Raw genomic sequence first — 21,764 nt, 5'->3', positions numbered from 1 at the left:
GGGGCTCATTCTTCTGCTGAGTGGCAACAGGATTCCATCACTATATTAAGCAATTTTCAAAGGCCTGACATCATTAGAGACCGGCATCTGGCTAGGCAAGGATAACAAGCCACAGATTGTTGCCTCTACCTCCCTCTTTTTGTATAGGCAAATGGTTACTTTATCTTTGCCAAGAGTTGGTTTTAAGTAAATTGATGTAAACATCATTTTTTTAAGGGAAGGGGTGAAGTGTCAGTATTAAAAAAAAAGTGGGTTTTCTTCCTCATCAGTTCTTTTAAATTCAAGCAATTTGTTTGACTTAGTTTAGTGCAGTGATTGGCTGGATACGCCCCACACATCCTTCCCCACATTTCATCAAGATCCAATTTTTCGTCCTTCATACATGCCGAGAGAGAACTGGCCTGAACCTAATTTATCGGAGTTGTTCTCTTTTCCTGCCTCATGTCAGTGGAGTAATTGGCACCCAGCTTATGGAGGTTGTCAAGGACCTTTTTCAATGAAAGGACCTCATTACTAAATTCCCATAACTGTGTTCTCTGCACCTCCTGTGGAGACTGCAGGAGGGGAAAATGGTTTCTTTTAGCTTTTGGCACAACAGATAATATGAATTTGCCAATGAAGAGTGCAGTATTGCAATCCATTATGGTTTGGTTAAGTCTCATTGACTTCAGTGGGATCTAGGCATGATTAGGGAGGGGCAAGTGTTTAAAAATATGCTGGACAACTATGTGACAGTGCTTTGATAGTTTAGGGCACATTTTTCAAAACTGTCATACTAAATGTGCAGCAGTTCTTTGGAAATTAAAGTCTATCCCCACTGCTTCAGGCAATTTTAGAATACGCATGTGGTTGAGTAAGAAAGGATGAAAGTAATAACCTCCACAAATGATTAACACCCAAATCGGTTTCAGACACTTTTTTTTTTATTAAGTTCCTGCTCTGATATTAGATTTGAAAAGCTTTAGAGACTTTAGCTATTTCCTCATTTGTTAGCCTTTAAATCTCAGCTTGTGGAGAACATTATTTTTGCATTGGATTTAATGCTGTATAAATTCATTTTTAATGATGTGGCAGTTAGAACTAATCTCTAGTCGTTAGTCGTCATTGTGGTATAGTTTGACATTTGTTTTATACATATCTGTATGTACACTATGAATATAACTTATTTGATTTATATCCCACCTTTCTCCCAATATGTACCCCAAAATGACTTGAACTAACCTATTTATTTATTTATTTATTTATTTATTTATTTATTTATTTATTATTTTTTAAAAAATCAGGAGCCACATATTCATAAGATAATTAAGTGAAAGACTAGCTTGAGCAACTGAAGTAGGTGACAATATATAACCATCCTGAATAAACTCCTGAAAAACAGTTTACAGAACAATGTGGTGATTGCTTTGGCTGAGTACCCATTCCCAAACACATCTGTCACATTGTAGTGATATGACTGCAAGATCTCAGGCTTCACTGACACCAACTGCTGCCTCATTCAGTGCAGTGTAGGGTCCAGACCCATGTATGTCCTCTCTGTGTGGAACTTCCTTTCCACTGAAGTGAAAAAGGTCATATTATAAGATCAGGAGTGTGAGATGATTACTCTAGACTGCTGTAACATATTCTGCAGAGGGTTGCCTTTGGACATGTCTACATGGGCCATATGGAGTGATTTCCCTCCTCCCACTTGTCACCTTGTCCAGTCAATGCAGAGCCAAAGGTGTTCCCAGGCACTATGTGATTATCTATCTGATTTTTGATTGGATAGTTTATGTTGATGTTTTTAATTGTTGCTTCCTTATTTTAACCAATTCTATTTTATATTATTACCGATTGTTTTTTACGTATTTTGTAGATTGTATGCCATTGGCAGGTTTTATTTTTATTTTTATTGATTTGTTCATTTGTATGTACAGCACTGTGTACATTTACAGCACTTTAGAAAATAATAATAATAATAATAATAATAATAATAATAATGGCCTGACGTGACTGTGAATTGTCTATAGTTGTGAAGGGCAGCCTTGTAGTGAATCTGGGCCATCCCTGTCTTAACCTGGAATAAACAATCCTACCCTTTGTCCCAGAAAGTCCAGAGCACTCTACAGTGATGCTGTTTACATAGCACCCCACTGTGTTGACTTCTACCACTAGCACATGATGCTGGATACCTCATTTCTGGCCTCAGAAGGACCAATTCATACTGGCAGTGGTGGGCAGCACAGCCAACCATTGTTGCTCCAGAATGTGCAGGTAGCAGGGAAAGTTGAGCACCTTTGGGTCCAGAATACTCTGTAGTAGTCTGGAATATTTTGGTCAGTATAGACCCACCCTTTGAAGTCACTTGGATTGATTCAATGATATATTGGCTAATTAATTATTAATTAGGCTCTACGTACTACACCATATAAGTGGGCTCTGTAACAAAATGGTGTGCTAGATCATATCTCCACCAGCCATTCCATACAAGTAGGATATTTCATCCCAGTACATATTTTATTTTTTTCCAATAGTTTCTTTACTTCTACAACTGCTAAGTATCCTCAGTCCTCACTGGGCTATTTTTAAAACCCCTCCTGGAAGTTAAAAACAAAACAAATCTCTTTGGAATTTGGATTGTCCAAAGTATGTATGTAAGCTCTCTCTAGTTTCATAGCAGCTCTGTTTTGTCTCCCAGTATGGTGTAAAGTGGAGGTGTCTCCTGTACTTATACTATGTCCATTACTAAATGGTTTAATTCAGTTCTAGTTCAAAATGGTGGTTTTGACTTTTAAAGATTTCTACTGTTTAGGATTAGGGTATCTTATAAATCAAATGCAGTTGACACCCTTCTCCATGTAACCCATGAAATGCAAGGATATGCAAGCCATCACTCTGGGAGAAAGGTGACATACAAATGATTTTTTTTAAAAAAATCTGCACAGAGATTATCACAAATGAGACTGAAGAGAGGAAAATCCTGCCTAGTGTATGTACTTTATTTAGCCTCAACCATGCAATCCCCCATCTCTTTTGCTCCTACTCTGTCCACAGAGACCATGTTATGGGAATTAAACAAGGCAGTCTTTAATTTAAAAATCCATGTTTTGAAGTGGACTACATTGTTTGATGATGATGGGTGTTGTAGTCAAACAATATCTAAAAACACTGGAATTAAAAATAAAAAGTTACAAGATGCCGAGATACCACTTGGGGTACATACAGACCATCTGAAAAAACATATTCCAGCATACATACCTATTTGGAATTTGAGACCTATTGGAGAGGCTCTTCTCCCCAACTCCAGGCCTTCCAACCATGAGCAAAGACCTTCTTGGTGGCTCCTCTGAGACTGTCAGAGAATTACCAAAAGCCTGAAAGCATAAAATGGTCTTTGTATACCACTAGTAGGAAAACAGTCCAGCCTAACTTCATCTGGAAGGAAGTTCAACAGCTCCCTTCCAGGGAAAGGTAGGCTGGACTCTTTCTCTTTTCCTTCTCCTGGTATACAAAGACCATTATATGCTTTCAGGCTCTTGGTAATTCTCTCTGACATTGAAACAGGCAGAGGTTTTCAATGATGGGATGGTCTTATTAATATTTTAATTGTATTTGTTTTCAGTGAGAAGTTTGAAACCATTTGAAAGTTGTGTTTTAATACTGCAACCCATTCGATTTGTATTTTAATATGTATTGTTATAGGTGGTGGTTTTAAAAATATATTGGAAGCTGCTTCCTATCCCAGAAGAAGATAAATTTAATAAACAAACACATAAGTAATACGTAGAAGGATGCAATCCACTAAGCACATCTGGTGGACATCTGTTGCTTCCCCCACACCCAATAACCTAACATCAGAATTCCCCTATAAGGCCCACTGAAATAACCAGGGCTCTCTTACTAACCCCATGTTCATGATGTAGTGCAATAAATGCACCTTTGCTTTTAGGAGTTCTGCTGTGCAGGACCAACCCTTCTATTAGACAGAGTGAGGCAACCACCATAGTGGCAGATGCTGTGGGGCAACAGTAGCACTCCCCTACTCTATCTCCTGAGCTCTTGATCATTCTGTTGGAGGACAGGACTGTATGTGCCACATAACACTTTCTGCATACTGTAAACTAGCCTGCTGCCTTTGAGTCCAGTAGAGAATACTGTCCCATTCCATTGGGGAATGAGAAGGGCTCTCTCCCTCTATCCACCCCTTTCTGCCCCTTCTTTCTCTTTCTGTACCTCTTCCTCTTACAGTGTTCTACAAGGTAAAGGCAGATTCCCATTTGGCCATGAAAGCCCACTAGGTGGCCTTGGGCATGTCACACTCTCTCAGCCTCAGAAGACGACAATGGCAACCCCCTGAACAAACCTTGCCAAGAAAACCTTTTAGCTTTAGGGTTACCATAAGTCAGAAATGCCTGGAAGATACACATCACACACACACATGGGATGCTAGCTATCCAGTGCATTTCCTTCATATCTGATGTTTAATCATATGTTTTCTAGGTGCTCTTATTGTACTACATTGGCTTATGTTGAGAAACCAAAATAAGAGCAGACAGACTAATAAGTAGAGTTACTGGATATATGAATTAATGCAATATACATAAAGAAAGATATGGCATACCTTCTGATTTGGCAGGGGCAGTACCAATTAATGTTCTGTTGTCCCACTTTTTCAGCTGCTTTTAAAATGTCCCAGCTTCTCTCTCCTCCTTCTCCATGCTTATTTCTGTTGGGATAAACTGAGTTTAAAGTGCAAACATAGTTTATACTCAATTAACTCATCTGGGAGAAAGAACTAGAGGAATGAAAACTTGCCTTTCCCTGTAGACTCAGGCAAATACAAACTGCTACAGCATCTCCAGCTGGTTTGTTCCTCCTCAGTAATAACTTTTGCCATCTTAAGTACATTTAGATATTGCTTGGCCACATGCATCCCAGTTGTCATCCGTGAAATGTTGAAAGCTATGACACACACACACACACACACACACACACACACACACACACACATCTTTCTATTAAACCAACAGCTGTTAAATGTGTATTTCTTTTTTAAGAGTAACTGGATTCAAATTACCTTCCTGAAAACTGGCAAATTGAAGTTTCTTTGGCAGACATTGATGTCTCGTTGAATATGTGGAGATGTTCAGCAGATCTGCTTCCAATCAGTTTGACTCTTACCTGATCAATGGAAATTGGCTGTGTTGGTTTCTGCTAATGTACCTTCACATATTTAGGATTAAGAATACAGGGGCTGGGATTTATTTACTTTTAAAGTTTGGATTTCAAAAGAAATGAAGAAAAGCAGAAACAGTGACATTCTCCTTGTCTGCATGACAAGTAGACATTCTTCGATGTAATACTGACCAGCTGTACAGATCTAGCATATGTGGATGGGCTTTGGCTCTGTCTTATAGCATTCCTGTAGTTCTGTTCCTTTTGCTGTGGTCACTCCTTGAATTGGCTAACTCTTTAATGTATCATTGTCAGCACTAACATGCCTGTTTGGAGCACTCTGCAACAACAATGCTGCAATCATTGTTTTCATTTGGTCAATGTGTGAACCAGCCATGAAGCTAGGGATCATTTACAATCTTGATTACCTGTTTCTTGTTGAATTTATAGAGGCAGAGGCTCAGGAGTGTTCATCATGGATTAAAATATCACTAAACATTCAGCTCTATTACTATTTAATTATAACAGTTCAAGTCTAAAGCAGGGATGGGAATCACATAGCTCTCTACCTCTGAGGTTCTCAGTCTTTCATCCTCCTGGTATTTTGGACTTCAGCTCCCAGAAGCCCCAGTTAGATTGGCTAATGGTCAAGAATTCTGGAAGCTGAAGTCCAAACTATCTGGAGGACCCAAATGTTGAGAACCACTGCTTTAGATCTTGTTGGACTGCAGCTCCCAGCAGTCAATGAGCAGTCGGCATAACCAATAGTGAGGAATGATGGCAGTAATCCCCACTCTTGCTCTAAATTATGCTTAAAATTTAACTCTGCTTGGTTCTCACCAACCCCTTTGAAGGTGGAAAGATCTTTTTTTAAAAATCCTCAAATTTGGGGTTTGTGGGATAACCAGAGGAAGGAATTCTGTAGCTATGATTAAGCTTTTCGGCAAATTTGGTTAGCTATCTGTCCTATTGTGGCACATTTCAAAGAGGGATCCTTTGTCAATTTAGGAAAATGTGAAAAATCTGAGAGAAATGAGTCCCCTGGATATTCTAACTGTTGACTTCTCTGATATAGGTCTGGTTCCAAAACCGAAGAGCAAAGTGGAGAAAGAGAGAACGATATGGGCAAATCCAACAAGCAAAAAGTCACTTTGCTGCTACCTATGATATATCTGTTCTACCAAGGACCGACAGCTATCCACAGGTATGTCATATAGTGAAACGGTTCTTACCCTGCATACAAAATGCCCAAATGCAGTATGGGCTGCCTGTGTTCATGCTTCTGAAACCATGACATCATTTTTTAATTGTAATTTCATCCATTACTAAAGCCACAGAGGCATTTTGTCTGCTTTTCAGCAGAGTTATCAAATTCAGAATAGTTCAGCTGAGGAGTTATGAAAATGTGTTGAAGAAACACATGTGGGGGATGAACATGCTAGCTCAGGCTGCATCTGCACTGCAGAAATAATGCAGATGGACACCACTTTAACTGCCATGGTTTAATGCTATTAATTTTTGGGATCTGTAGTTTAATGAGATATTTAACCTCCTCTATTACAGTAAATTACAAAACACAGGATTCCATTCCATTGACCCATGCAATTAAAGCAGTACCAAACTGCATTATTTCTGCAGTGCAGTGCAGTGCAGATGCAGATTCTTTCTCCCTCCATCACAGCTCTATTGCTCATCTGTGCATGCAGGGTATGTTTATAAAGAGTTCTGCTTAGAGTTTGGCTACTCAGAGTGGTGGTCCATGGAATGCTCCTGGTCTACAAGCCACTGGCTGCTGGTCCCTGGTAAGTTTACTGGAAAGAGAAAAAACTAACCACCTTTGTAGCCTATGGCACAAATATGATACTGGTCCTTGACATTTGGAGGAGGGGGAAAATTGTAACCCCCAAATCAGATAGCTTGAGAATCACAAGTGAGAATTGTGTAGCCTGCAGGTAGGATGCAACTGGGGGTGGGTTCAGTATAACTTTTAGGATCTTTACTGATGGTCCCTCATGTCTTGGTCCTCTCCCATATTTTTTTGGGTGGTGGTGGTGGTGAAAAGTCACTATTTCAGTCTATATATAGCTGCATATAACTGCTTGACAACTCCTTTGTGGAGCTGTGGAATGTTGTCCTCTGCCCCTGAAAAAGAGCATTAAAATGATGCTCATGATGATGTACTTAGACAACAGGAACTGCAAATAAATCTTTATGGCCCTACAGTATGCCCACCCTCTTGACAGAGGATACTAGGAGCTGTGGTTGAAGGAGGACATTTCTGTGGAAAGTCTAAAAAAGAGAGAGAAAAAAGTGATAGGGTGGGAAAGAGTTAAGACTAGTTAATTTATTTCAGTATAAACTTTCATCAGATGTATCTGAAGAATCAAGCTTAACAAAAGCTTATGCTGAATTAAACTAAATTAAATCAATAGAAGTATAGTGTCTAGATCGAGAGAAGTAATAATACCACTCTATTCTGCTTTGCTCAGTCCTCACCTGGAAAACTGTGTCCAGTTCTGGTCATCAGAATACAAAAAAAATGTTGACAAACTGGAGTGTCTAGAGGAGAGTGACCAAAATGCTGAAGATCTTGAAACCATGCCTTATGAGGAGAGACTTAGGGAGCTGGGTATGTTTAGCTGGGAAAGAGAAGATTAAGAGTTGATATGATGACGTTGTTTAAATATTTGAAGGGGTGTCATATTGAGGATGGAGCAAGCTTGTTTTCTGCTGCTCCAGAGAACAGGACATAGAGGAATTAATTCAAACTTCAGGAAAAGAGATTTCACCTCAACATGAGGAAGAACTTTTTGACAGTAAGAGCTGCCCAACAGTGGAATACACTCCCTTGGAGAGTGTTGGTGTCTCATTCTTTGGGGGTTTTCAAACAGATGCTGGATATCCACTTTGGTAAGTTGCTCTCCATTTTTGGTGGGTGACAGAACCAGGACCACATGAAGCAGAGACAGAAAGCTTATCCTTCCTCGTGTGTTTATTCAGTATATTTTCATTACACCTGAAGAGGCATAAAGAGTATAAAGTCAGTACAGTCATGATATCAGCGCTAGAAAATTTTTTAATCCATGTTCATCTGAGGCAGAGAATCAGACTGGAATGAATGGGGGAGCAGCATAGTGGTAAAACTTCTATCTATGGGATCTTCTCCTTCTGTCAGAAGTTTTGGAACAGGAATGATTGCTTCCTAGTTTCTAGATATAGATTATAATTAGAATACATATGAGGCATTTAACACATAATTTCTGAATGACTGAACACCCTTGTGAGTTGCCAACAAGCAAGTAAATGTCTTGCTTTTTTTTTTGGTCAGACTATTCTAGTTTTTATCTTTGGATTCTGTGCATTTGTTAATGATTAGAAGAAAGCTAACCTTGTGTAGCATGATATGGCAGTATTTTGAGAGTTCTTTTATGGCAATCTGTCCCCTGCTTGAATAAGAATTCTATAAAAACAGTAATTAGAGCCAACCATCTGTTTTCTTTCTAGTCCATTCTGCACACAGCCATTAATTGTATAATTTTATTTCTCCTGAAACACATTTTGGAGGTTGTTTTTTTTAAAGTATTTTGCCATTCACAAATGTCAGAATGCATTGTAATCAGAGCAGCTGAAGTGTTTACAAAGATAAATAATTAGCTGTTGGAATGCTATGTGAAAACTGAAAAGAGAGTTTGAGGGAAGTTCTTTCAACTCTTTCCAGTATCACAAAGTTGGCTTCCTAGTAAAATGGCAGGCGCTAACTTTCTTTCTGGCAGATTCACCATTTTCCTGTTTGCACAATTTGGCAGATACTTCTGGGAGATTTAGGTTCCTCTCACACACCATAAAATTAAGGGAAAGCTAGCTACCCTAATGCTGAAGCAGAGCTTCGGTTTGCCATTATTCTGCTGTTGAAAAACTAATATGTATTATCTGGGATAGTTAAATTTCTGGAAGTAATAAATAAATGATGTGTGCTTCCAAGTAAAACATGGTAGACTGGAGGATTCCAGTTAAAAAAGGGTGACAAAGTTGCCCATGATTGATTAACTGTATGGGATTGATTAATTGCCCATGATTGATTGCTGCTGTTTGATTAACTGTGTAATCACAGGCATCTGCCGCCTGAAAATGTCAGATAATCTGTTGGTATCTCTGAGTGCATCCCTCCAGCCTTGCTCTTCCAAATGTTTTGGAGTACAGTTCCTATCAGGCAGAGCCACTGGCCATGCTGGTTTTTTCTAATGGGGATTGTGGTCCAAAGCATTTGGAGAACTCCAGCTTGGGGGAAGGTAGTATACTAAGTGTACAATGGAGGAATGAGTCAATCCCCCTTGGTCTCAACCATTCTAGTGTCTACTCATTAGGTGTCCACATGAATTGGACCTGCACACATTATATATTGAATGTTTAGGGCTTCTCAGTTTATAAGGTTGAGCTCAGGTCCAACACAGAGGTCCGGCAGAATACACCAGAAGTTGGTGTAGGTCTGTTCTGACCAAAGTGCCTTTGGAGCTGAGTATTGAGTTTCTGATGGTGCTGTATTGCTTTTGAATTCTTCAACTGCACCAATATTTAGCAAATTTCTAGGCTGCAGTGCTAAAACCAAGACTGGCAATTGCAAGGCCCACAGTCTTCATGCAATCCTGGGAGTCCTGTGTGGGCTTTGGGGCTTCAACCCCTGCCAATACTCTCATTTTTTAAAACTGAAAACCCTTTTAATGGGAAAAATTATTCTGTAGCATGTGGTTTTGTTTAAAAAAATACCATTCCCCCACTCATCCTGAAAAAGCAGAACAGCAAAAGATATATATTTGGGGATTATTTCTGGTTTGCAGTAACTTCAAGAGGTCATTAAAATAGGACTGGGAATCATGAGGTCCACAGATTAAATTGTATGTGTTCATTTCTCTCCACTGTGTCCAAAAGCCAGGACTGGGTGTCTGTTTGGATACACAATTACTACTTTAAAAAACCCTTAATGTGTATTCAAGGATGAGTGTAAGGTGTCCCACCCACCATGTCAAGAAGGAAAACATTACTTCCTTCTGCTCCCCTGCCTCTGCTCCAGCCATATTTCCTTCCATCTCCATTTCATCCAAAAACACATGGTATGAGTCTGAATGAGATATTGTGGGTGGAGTGGATCCCCCAGAACAAGATATTTGGGGCTTGGTAGGATCTGGAACAGCTGTGCATTGATCATTTCTCTGCTGCATCATTGCCACATCTCAAAGTAACTGGTATGGTTCTCCAGTGCTTACCAATGATCCATGTTGGAGATACCATCTGGCTGTTTCCAATTGTGGCAAACAACAAGGTGGTGGTCTTCTCAGTGAGGTGTGTGTGTTCATGATTTGCCACCCTGTACTCTGTCATTTTGAAAAGGTGCTTCACCCTGCCTAAAAGACAGGATAAAGACTGGATAATGAGTCACTTCAGGGAGTCAGAAGTTGGGCAGCTTTCCTTACATCTCATCTCCTTTCCAAATGGCTGAACAGAAGCATGAAAGCAAGTGAAAAAGAACATAGCAAGAGTGTGACATTCTATTTTTGAACAAAAGAGAACCACTAGCTTTGCATCATCAGGATTAGCAAGCACAGCAAAGTAGGCAATGTACTTGTGAGGGAACCTGTCGCAGCTTTTTCCAACAGTGGGAAACCTTGAGAGTGCCTGATTCAATTTTGTAAGCTAAAGGTGCAAAGACATATACAAATATACACATGATCTTTGTTAAACCACTCATCTTAATTTCTCACTAGAGTCCTTTATGACCATAGCACATGTGGGGGGAACTTCCATTAGCAATAATCAGAGTTACATGCTCAAATTAAATACTCCATATGGTATATATTATGCACCACATGGCATTTGACTAAAATATGTTTTTGTTCTGCATGAAGCTGACAAATAACCAAGGAGGCTCCCAGTTCTTCTTAGAGCCATTAATTCTGTTTCATAGACCATGGCTCTGTAGTCTTTGTTAGATTGCACTATTTATAATGTTTCCCTCTTGGACTACTTATGTAGCATAATCCTTGACTGAGAAAGGCACACAGGCAGTGAGAATGATTAGTCTGGCACTTCTAATACACTTGGGTTGGTTCTGATGTCAGTCAAAAGAATAGTTGTATGACTGAGAATGATGGAAGTTGTAGTCTTGAGGAAACCAGTCTGGGGAAAATCTGAACACGAGTGTAACTTAAAAACAGTTTTGCTGTTTTTGACATAGCTGTTGTTATTGCTGTGTTTCTTCCAGTTGTTTCTGACATAGGATTACCTTAAGTCAAACTTATAAAGGGATTTTCTTGGCAAGATTTGTTCAGCGGGAATTTGCCATTGCTATCCTTTGAGGCAGAGAGAGTGTGAATCACTCAGTGCATTTCAATGGCTAAACAGGTCTCCCGGAATTCTAGTCCAATGCTCAGACCTACAACTATATACAGCATAAGGTTCACAAGTGTCTTGTTGTCCATGGGAAGTCATATATCGGGGATCCTAAAGTATCATTCATATCAGGGTGATATGGGACACCTCAAATCCCATTTTTGAAAGTGAGCACCAGCTTTTAGCAGACTGACCTCTCCAAGTGTTTAGTATATAGCAATCTGGCCTTACATCCCAAATGTCAAGGGTCTGTTTGCAGGGACTGCAGCTGGCATGGCACCACTCCTCGTCCTCCTTGTCAGTGTTGATGATGAGCAGCAGAGTAAAATCATTATCTTGTAATAGCTGGTCTGTTCTCATTGCATGGGTTTGGGAGTTCCTGTGAGATCTGAAATTTCATGACAGCCCTAATTTCATGGGAGTTCCTTCTCTCAAAAAATCTAAGGCACCCCTATATAGGTCCACATCATACATTTCTGGGTCAGGGGACTGTGGGACTATTTTGGCTGAAAAAGACAGCAATCGGTGATAAGCATCTTTACCTATGGCAATAGAATGTTGGAACCTTACTTTCTAAAGCTTGTTTTTTATTGTTGTTGTTGTTGTTGTTCTTTATTATTTTGCACTCCCTGTTTTAGTGACTCATTATTTAGCAAAGTATTGCATTAGTTGTTACTGAGAAATTACTTTTATATTGATTTAAAAAAATAAAATAAAATAAAAAGGGTATACTGGTAGAAAAAGGTCTCAGGGGAAAAGATCTTTCATAGTTCTCCTCCTTTAAAATTCCTGTAAAAGTAAAGGGGGAAGTGGATGGGTTTTAGTAAATTGGCCAGGTGAAAGCCACAACATGGCTTCTGTTAATAGTTATATCGGAGAGGAAATTTCAGGTATAATTCCTCTTTCAGTACAACCTTTAGGGCACATCCAGACTGACTGAAACGTCCCAAATTTTGTCCCTATTCTTTGATATTTTATATTAGCTAAAAATAAACTGACCTGGGGAGCTGGTATACAAGTCTCTGATTGTACAGGAAGCAAACAGAAAATATTGTGAGATAAACAAAAGGTGTATGGATTTTCAGAATAAAATCAGAAAGAGAAGGAAGAAAAACTAGGACTTTCTGGCCATTTAAATCAGTCTGGATGTGCCCTTAAAGGTACAGGAGCTCTGTCTTGTATCACATATGGATCACTAGCATTTAGAGATACACAGCATAGTTCTTCCCTCTCCAGTATGGAATTTTCTGCTTGGTTTGTCAATTTTTCTAGCATTGTGAGTCAAGTATATGGAAGAGATGTTCCTGTGTATGAAAGAAGGAAGGGTGGAAGGGAGTTCTGGCATTTTCTTAGTGGCAAAATCCTTTGTAGGTTTCTCATATGCGTAGGTTCTTTTTTGGGTGTTGTGGAGATTGGTATTCCTTTTCTTGCAGTGCCCAAGCCTTCCAACTTATCTTACAGCCTCTGAAAACTACTTTGGGGGGGGGGGGAGGTGGGCAGGATCAGAAGATTATCTGGCTATGTCCTTGTGTTGTTATTATTAACTGCTCTTGAGTCAAGCCCAACTCATGGCAACTCTGTAGATGAGATATTTCCAAGACCCCCCCCCCCCCCATCTTCCACTGCTCTGCTTAGGTCTTGTAAATTTAGGTCCATGACCTCTCTGACAGAGTTTATCCATCTGGCATGTATTCTTCCTTCCTTTCTACTTCCTTCCCTAGCATTATTGTCTTTTCTAGTGACTTTTTCCTTTTTATGACCAATGCACAAGAGCTTCAATTTTATCATCTTGGCTTCCATGGAGAGTTCAGGCATGATTTGTTCAAGGACCCATTTATTTGTCTTTTTGGCTGTCCATGCTATGTATTCTCAGCACTGTTCTCCAGCACCACATCTCAAATGAGTTGATTTTCTTCCTATCCAGTTTCTTCACTGGTCAACTCTCATATCAGTGCATGGTGATGGGGAATACAATGGATTGGATGATTCTAACTTTAATGTTCAGGTGTCTATCTTTACTCTTCAGGATCTTGTGTAGCTCTAACATAGCTGCCCTTCCCATACCTAGTCTTCTTCTGATTTCTTGACCACAATCTGCAATCTGATCAAGGTTTGATCTAAGGTATGGGAATTCTTTGGAGATTGTCACATTCAAAGCACTCCTGCCAGGATACAGTTGTAATCGTGAATTATTGCATTCAAAAACACTGCCTCTGCTACCGGGCAACTGCATCCCAGGTCCCAACTGCCCTTAGCCCATTGCTTTTCAAAGATGGAAAGCTTTTGAATGAAATAATTTCCAATTGCAAGCTGTAATGTGACTGTATCCCAGCAGGGGTAAGTCACTTTATTTTGAATTTGATAACTGTTTAAATTTCCTCATTGTCTAGGTTGAATTTATGTAGTTCATCTGTAGTCATTATTTTTTTCCCCTTTATGTTCAGCATTAAGCCTGCCTTTGCACTTTCTTCTTTGTGTCCCTGTAGCCAGACAAAAAAATTATTACAGCAACACTGTGACATCTGGAGGGCCCCACTGGATCTCAGCATTGTTGTAATTGTTCTGCTTCTGGCTACAGGGATGTGGCAAGATTTTTCACCAATCCAGCCTGGCCAAATAAATGGTTAATCTTTAAAATTATCCAGTGAAACCCACAGGAAAAAAAAAACAACAAGAGGAATGTATCAAGAAACTCTAACCATTGCTGTTTTATTAGAATGGTAAATTAATAGGTATACTTTTAGCTATCAGACTTCCAAACATGTCTGGGCTGTCCCTTTTTGGGGGCAATTTTTCTCTCCTGGAAACCTTCAGGAGCAGCAATTTATCTTTTAAATTGGTCACGGCCCTCCCCTCATTGTGCTGTTTAATATTTTAAAATATCCCCCTATTTTACAAACCCAAATGGGAACTTTTGGGTTTACTAATAATCTAACTTTTCGCTGAGTAAATGTACAAATTATTTAAATAAAAGTGCATGTTACCCAAGTAATTCATGCTGCCCCATGATTTTTCTTTTTCAAGAAAGGAAGTGATAATATATTTAAGAAGCAAAGCAACCATATCAGAACAGGCTGTCTTTAATCTTTTTTTCTGTTTCATTCCCTTTCACCTAGAATAGTAGTGTCCAAAATATGTATCTGGGCATCAAATGCTGCATGGATAAAAAAATTGCCCTTGTAGATTAAGTTACCTCAGCCTATTAATCAACTAAAATTATACTTGATTAATGAACCATTTCAACCAATCACAGCCTTTATACACACATACACTATAGTAAGGCAATATATTGAAGGGTTCTTTGGTGATTTTTGTGGTAACCACAAGAGCAGAACTCAAGATGTCTGTGATGTTAACAGAAACCAGAGATGGGATATATGTATAGGCTTATTCAGAATCTCCCTGAATTGCCTTTTATACACTGCACAGATCACAGAAGATTTAAACAGGTAAAAATATTTTCTTTACATTCAGATACTGTCTCCCTTTCCTCCCATATTCCAGAAGTGGCACTGATGGTTTCTACTTATTGTAAAATAGGGCTACATTTATTTTAAATTCCAAGATAGCTTTTATATTTAGTGTTTTCCTTTCTTTTTCTCTTTCAGAGACATTTACAGTATACATTTTGTTAAGTAGCGGTCCTGTAGCAAACATTCATCCACTTAAAAAGACGGTTGTTATTTGAAGTAACAGAGAAGATAGCCTTTAGGGAGAATTGTGAAACACAAAATATCTTAACTGTTCAATTTGGTTTGTGAGCCAAGCAGTGCTTGTTCTGCTGGACATTGTGTCTTTTCATTACCAATTTTATGTTTTAGATTCCCCCCCCCCCCCCACAATGTAAGTTTTGTACACTGCTTCTGAGCTTTATGGGTTATAAAGTTTAGACTGATTTTCTTTGTATGACATTGGCCTTAACTCTAAATCCTAGAGTAGACTTATAGAACAAATGAGATTTTCCTACATGCACACTCGTTCTTTTAGTTGGCACAAACCAAAACAATTTAGACAATTCAAATTTGTGGTTAAATTCTAGAGTTTCAGGACAAATTGGAAGGATAATTTTAGAATAAAACCTCAGAAACATTTGTCTGTCTGCATTTCAAGCATGCATTGTGACAGGAATTACATGCTCTTTAAAAATTCACACCTGCCCCATGTTACTTGCCATTTGGACCTACTAATTCACTTTTTACTTATCCCTCATATGCTTCTAATACCTCTTGATAGTTGGACTATTTGCCTTGACCAAATCCTGAGGTAGAATATCAGCTCAGAAATGAAGAGTTGATTTCTGTAATGCACTCCAAATGGGGCTACCCTTGTACCAAGTTCAGAAGCTTCAATTAGTTCAAAATATGGCAGCCAGATTGGTCACCAGTTCTTCAAGGTTTGACCATATAACACCAATCTTAAAGGATCTTCACTGGCTGCCGATTTGCTTCCGGGCACAATACAAGGTGTTGGTTATTACCTTTAAAGCCCTACATGGCTTGGCCTGAGTTACTTACCAGAATGCCTCTCCCTACATAATCCGCCCCACAATCTCAGAATATCAGTGAAGAATTTGTTGGAATTAAAAACAACCAGATTAGCTTCAACTTCCCTAAGAACCTTCACTGTAGCCGCCCCCAGATTATGGAACAATCTCTCAGAAGAGATCCGTCTTATTACCTCCTTGGAGACTTTCAAGAGGGCAGTTAAGATGGATCCCTTCCAACGAGCATACCCACCTGACTCTGTATGAGATACATGGATCCATCTTTTTGATTAGGCTCGGTATACCAAACTCCCACTGTCGCTTTGGATAATATGTTTTAAATTGTTAAACTGTTTAATTGTTATATGTTTTTATATTTTATTGTCGAAATCTGTAATTGTATACTTATACTAGGTTGTAATCCTGCCTCGATCCACCTGGGAGATGCGGAAAAATATAAATAATTTTTTAAAAAGAGTTGGGATTTACTGTATTACCATAGGGTTTCCACTGTCTAGAATACACATAAACTTTGCATACTTTGGGTTAATATATACACACACACACACACACACACACACACACTGACTTGTTTAGTAAAGGGCTGATTAACAATATATTGTCCATTGTTTAGAAGAGGCAACCTACATGGACGACATTGAGTGAAACCTGATGATGGTAATAGAAGGAAAAAATTGTATAAATGTTCTTGAGACCTCTGGTCTTTGATAGAACCACCTCATTATGCAGTTGATTGCCAGCAAATGTTACAAATAACTCCAGATAAAAACTGATTACCTGTTTTTGTTTATTTGTTCATATACAGTATATAAAGGAGAGAAAATTTTGAGCTGCTGAATAAAAATGTTCAGCCAAAAAACAGTAATATATGTACCTGGTATCATTTTAGCTATAGAGGTGTGTGTGCAGAGGCATGCAAGGCTTGTAAAATGGACTTTGTCTGGACATGTTTGATCTACCAGGACCAAACGTTAGGCAAAGTGAAGTGACAGCTTCAGATAGCAAATGCTGGGGGATGTAATGGTTGCAGCATCTCCTCAGCTGATCACCCTGAGCTCCCTGGTCATTTTCCTCTCTTGGAAGATAGAACTGAATGTGCTACACTGTCTGTTTTATGCCTCTTAAACTAGTTTGTTGCATTCAGGTATGGTGAAGAATCTTATCTCATTGTTAGTGTGGAAGATAGATTCAACTGCCAGTTCAGCTCACTTCTGTACATGGAACAGATGAGGGCATCATGTTGTTCAGGCAGAAATGCGTCTTGGGTTAGCCCTGTCTGTGGGCATCCTTAAGGCACATAGGCCAACAACCTGCAGCTACACTGACACAACTGTGCATGCCTGCACACAGTGTGACAGTAAGTTGTTTCCATGAGAGTCTATGATGATTTCAGAACAACCTGTCCTATGCTAGATATCAAGAATACTATCATGACTTGGCTGTCACTCTAGAATAGCTCCATTGCAATAAGAAAAGAGATGGAGGAATGACCATGAAGGGATAATTAATTTAAGTTGCTTGCTGGCTGATTATTAAATAGGAGAGATGATGAAGATATACTGTTAGATCCATGAAGCATGAAGCATTTGGCCTGAAGTAATTTTCAGGATCCAACATGGCCAGATATAAAGCAGTAAATTAAGTTTAGATTTCAGTGGTAGTGTTGTTGTGGTGGTGATAATGACAATGATGACGATGAAGAAAAAACAATAAAACTACATAAATGTCAGTGTACTTTCTTTACAGACAATTGGATCTAGACCAAAGGGAGGAATCATGTGGCCCTCCACATCCTATTAGACTGCAACTCCCAGCATTACTCACCATTGGTTATGCTGACTAGGGGTGCTGGAAGCTGCAGACCAACAAAATGAGAAGGGATCCCACATATTTCCCATCTCTAATCATATTTATCATCCAGTCACACTTAGATCAGACTCATTGAAATGTGTGATGTTTAAGTTAATCACAACTAACTCAAGTCTCATTAATTTCAATGGGTCAGCTCTATGTATGATGACATCTGAATCATAAACTGAGAAATGTAGGCAAAATTCCATGGAATTTCTCATCTTTCTTATTTAATCTATCTAGGCTGGAGTGGTGATAGGATGTGGACTGTGTCAGGAACAACCATATGGAATGAGAGATAAGAAATATACTGAATGGATGTGAAACCAGTGAGGTTGTTGCACTTAGGGCCAAACTAGACACAACCCGGGGAATTTCATCATTGGGGAGATCTGCCAATATGTTTTTTTTCTTTGCAGCATCTACCAGAAGTGGCTAATATGAACACAAAAATGGCTTTCTTCAAACATTTTTTCTTTGCAGCATCTACTTGGTGGCTAATTTGAACACAAAAATGGCTTTCCTCTCACATCTTCCCCCAAATTCTATTAGCTCAATAAGGCAAAGCAGAGTGTAGATCTTGCATCGGTTTCCACCTCCTAACAAGGTGCTAATAGCAGCTTTGGGAAAAAAAAGAAAGCATGGGAGAGAAAGGTTAAGCACCTGCCTCCTTTACCCCACATCACTTGGCCCTCAGTTAAATTGTCTGGCTTATGCAGCTGTGAGAGCCTGATCCCAGATCTGCCATGCCTTCTGTCTTGCTTGGCCACCTCACTTTTTATTGGGATGTTTTTAAAAACTTTTGTTTTAAAACTTTTGTATATTTTAAAATAAATTTGCATTGTTTTATGTGATAATTTTAATTGATTTAAAAAATTATTGTTCAGTTTTGAAAACTGACTCTTTCTGGAAGCCATCTGGATCCCACTCTACTAGAAAGGTTGCAACAACAACAACAACAACAAAAACCCTCCTGTGCAGAAAATGCTTTCTGATCAAAATAACCACATGTGTTTGTTCAGAATAAGTCCAAACTGTGAAGATTCTTATCAGTCTAGGATTCTTCTCATCAGGGCTTCTCAACACATGAAAAAAATAACAACAAAAAACCATGGGTTTTATTGGGGTTCATTTTGCAAATATTTTTGAATATTCTTTCCATTCCTACTCACCATGCCATGTTTCCTGACTTGTCTTCGGACCCAATACACAAACAGTTGTGTATGTGCAGAAGCCATTATGCTATTTGACTGATCAGCTTTAGTAACAGTCTGTGTAGTATACGAGTTAGATTGCTGGACTGACATAGGACATCCAGGTTCATGGCTCCACTGGGCCACTCTTAGCCTCATACTGTAAGGATAAAGTAGGAATGAAGAGTATAGCCAAATATATGTCAAACTGAGCTCTTTGGAGAAAAGGGGAGATAGAAATAAAACATGTGGAACACAGAGTGCCATCCTGGGTTCTTACCCACCTTTGTCCATTCAGTTCCCTTTAACTACTGAAGTGGAGACCAGGAATAATTCTATACTATACAAATATAGTGCTGTGATTTCACTTTAACTGCCATGGCTGCATACAATGGAATCATGGGGTTTGTAATTTTGTGAAGCACTAGGGTTCTCTGGTTCAGAATTCTTCCCCTTTCGAAACTGCAAATCCAAGGATTCTACAAAATACAGCCATGACACTTAAAGTGGAGCCACAGTGCTATCAACATGTACTGTGAAAGGGCCTGAGCATGACAGAATTTGGCTTTCCTTAGATTACGTTGACTTGGAAGCAAAATTTGCAAAGAGTTTAGGGCATAGCACTGTTTGTCCTGCCACAAGTGAAATTAATCTTTGTTGGTTTGCTCTGTTGGCTTTCAGAGACCATTAGTTGACATTTGTTCAGATTTGCTATTTGGTCCAAGACCAAAATGAAGGCATAAACTGTCCCTTCATGCTGGTTCTTGGAGTTCTACAGATGGCATATCTATGCCGTGACCTACTTGGACCAGAACATAAGTTTGCAGTTGCACATATACCTCACTTGGAGCTAAGGAAAATTTGAGGCTCAGTTCCTCACTTCATGCACACTCAGAAAAGAATGACAAAAACAACTTGGAACAAGACAAAAAAGGCAAAAAAGAAAAGAAAAAAGAAAAGAAAAGAAAAGAAGATAATTGTTCATCTCTCTCCCCACCCCTAGATCCTCAAAAAGCAGTCTTTTAAAGGCAAAAATCAACCTGGTGAACATTTGACTCAAAAGTAGAATTTACCAATTTTTTCAGCCTTTTTTTTTTAAATTGAGATGCCTAAAATTTTATCTTACTGACACTATGAAAAAGCCAAATCAGACAAATTCAAGAGATTACTGTGGACCCCGATCTCATGAAATTTCATTTCATATTTAATTTTTTTTCATGTACTACAGGAAACATGGTGGAAAAATGAGTCACACTTCATTTGTCTATAATCTCACAAAAAGGAATTATGTATGTGAGATTATCACTTTGGAAGTACACATATTCAAAAAATAGCAAATAGTGATTGAATTTAATATTACTTATTTTATTTGCAGTAAATGTGGTGACATGCTTATAATTCATTATGTTAGGTGTTACTGGCCATGACCAGATTTGGGCTCTAGGGATTGTAATCCGTGTGCCTGTCTCTGTGTACGGGTGTAATGGTATCTGCTGCGCTGTCCCAGGTATCAACATTTTGTTTAGCTCTGTTATTGAAGATTTCCATACCTGGCTCAAATGTGGCTCAAATGTCCCTGAAACATCCTTAAAAGGTGGAGGAAGCATGTGTGTCTGGAAGCCAAGTGTGGTTCCTCAATTGTCAGGAAAACGTCGCTCCCTCCTTAGTGTCCCTGAACACAAAGTTTGTGATCATAGGAAATCCTCTCCCCTTGAGATGATTCAGGGACGCTAGAGGGAGTGATGTTTCCCTGATGATGTAGGAAGTGTGCCTGGCTTCCAGACACATGAGCTTCCTCCACCTTTTAAGGACATTTCAGGGACATTTGAGCCATATTTGAGCCAGGTATGGAGATCTTCTTAAAAAAGTTGCAAAGAGCCAGCATGATATAGTGGGTTGATAGCTGGACTAGGACTCTGGGAAACCAGGGTCTTAATCACCACTTGGTTACGGAAGCACACTGGGTGGCCCTGGGCAAGGCTTACTCTCTCAGTCTCAATGGAAGACAGTGGCAAATCTTGTCTGAATAATTCTTACCAAGAAAAACCTTTGATAGGTTTGCCCTAGGGTTGCCATAAATTGTTAATTACTTCAGGGCATACAACAGTGATGGCAAACGTTTAAGAGACCAAGTACCCAAACTCAAAGGTATTCCTGCACCAGGTATTACCTGGTGCCAGGGGGTGGGACTTCCAGGGGAATGGGACTTCTGGGGGTGGGATTTCTGCTTCTGGGGTGGGACTTCTGGGGGTGGAACTTCCTCAGAGACAGCTGCAGGCCCTGAGTGCTCAAATTCAAAGGTGTTTCCACACTGGGTGTTGCCTGATGCCAGGGAGCAGGATTTCCAGGGGAATTGGACTTCCGGATCGGGACTTCTGCCTTCTGGGGTAGGACTTCCTGGGGCAGGACATCCCCAGAAACAGCTGCAGGCCCTTTTGGAAACCGAGTACCCAAATTCAAAGGTGTTCCTGCACCGAGTGTTACTCAGTGCCGGGGGGGGGGGGGGAGGACTTCCAGGGAGTAACGGGACTTCTGGGGGTTGGTACAGCTGCCTTCTGGGGGCAGGAAGTCCAAGAGCAGGACTTCCCCAGAGACAGCTGCAGGCCCAGGAGGGTGGGGGAAGAGGAGAAACAGCCACGTAAAAGTAAGGAAAATGTTATAGATAACTGCAAAAA

General features: G+C 39.5%; 1 protein-coding gene across 2 annotated transcripts in view; it reads left to right on the top strand.

Moving 5' to 3' along the window:
- The window catches only part of ALX1 (ALX homeobox 1), a 39,935-nt gene that overhangs the window by 12,229 nt on the left and 5,942 nt on the right, over positions 1 to 21,764 (top strand). For both annotated transcript variants that reach the window (XM_089526805.1, XM_089526804.1), the window contains exon 3: positions 6,233 to 6,361. In XM_089526805.1, the coding sequence (XP_089382931.1) occupies positions 6,233 to 6,361 (129 nt within the window). The remainder of the gene's footprint in view (positions 1 to 6,232; positions 6,362 to 21,764) is intronic.

The sequence above is a fragment of the Sceloporus occidentalis genome, unplaced genomic scaffold (assembly GCF_023333645.1).
Source record: "Sceloporus occidentalis isolate IW3139 unplaced genomic scaffold, rSceOcc1.0.p SCAF_5, whole genome shotgun sequence".
Lineage (NCBI taxonomy): Eukaryota > Metazoa > Chordata > Lepidosauria > Squamata > Phrynosomatidae > Sceloporus > Sceloporus occidentalis.
Note: the sequence above shows the minus strand (reverse complement) of the source record. Positions and strands in the feature narration are given on the sequence as shown.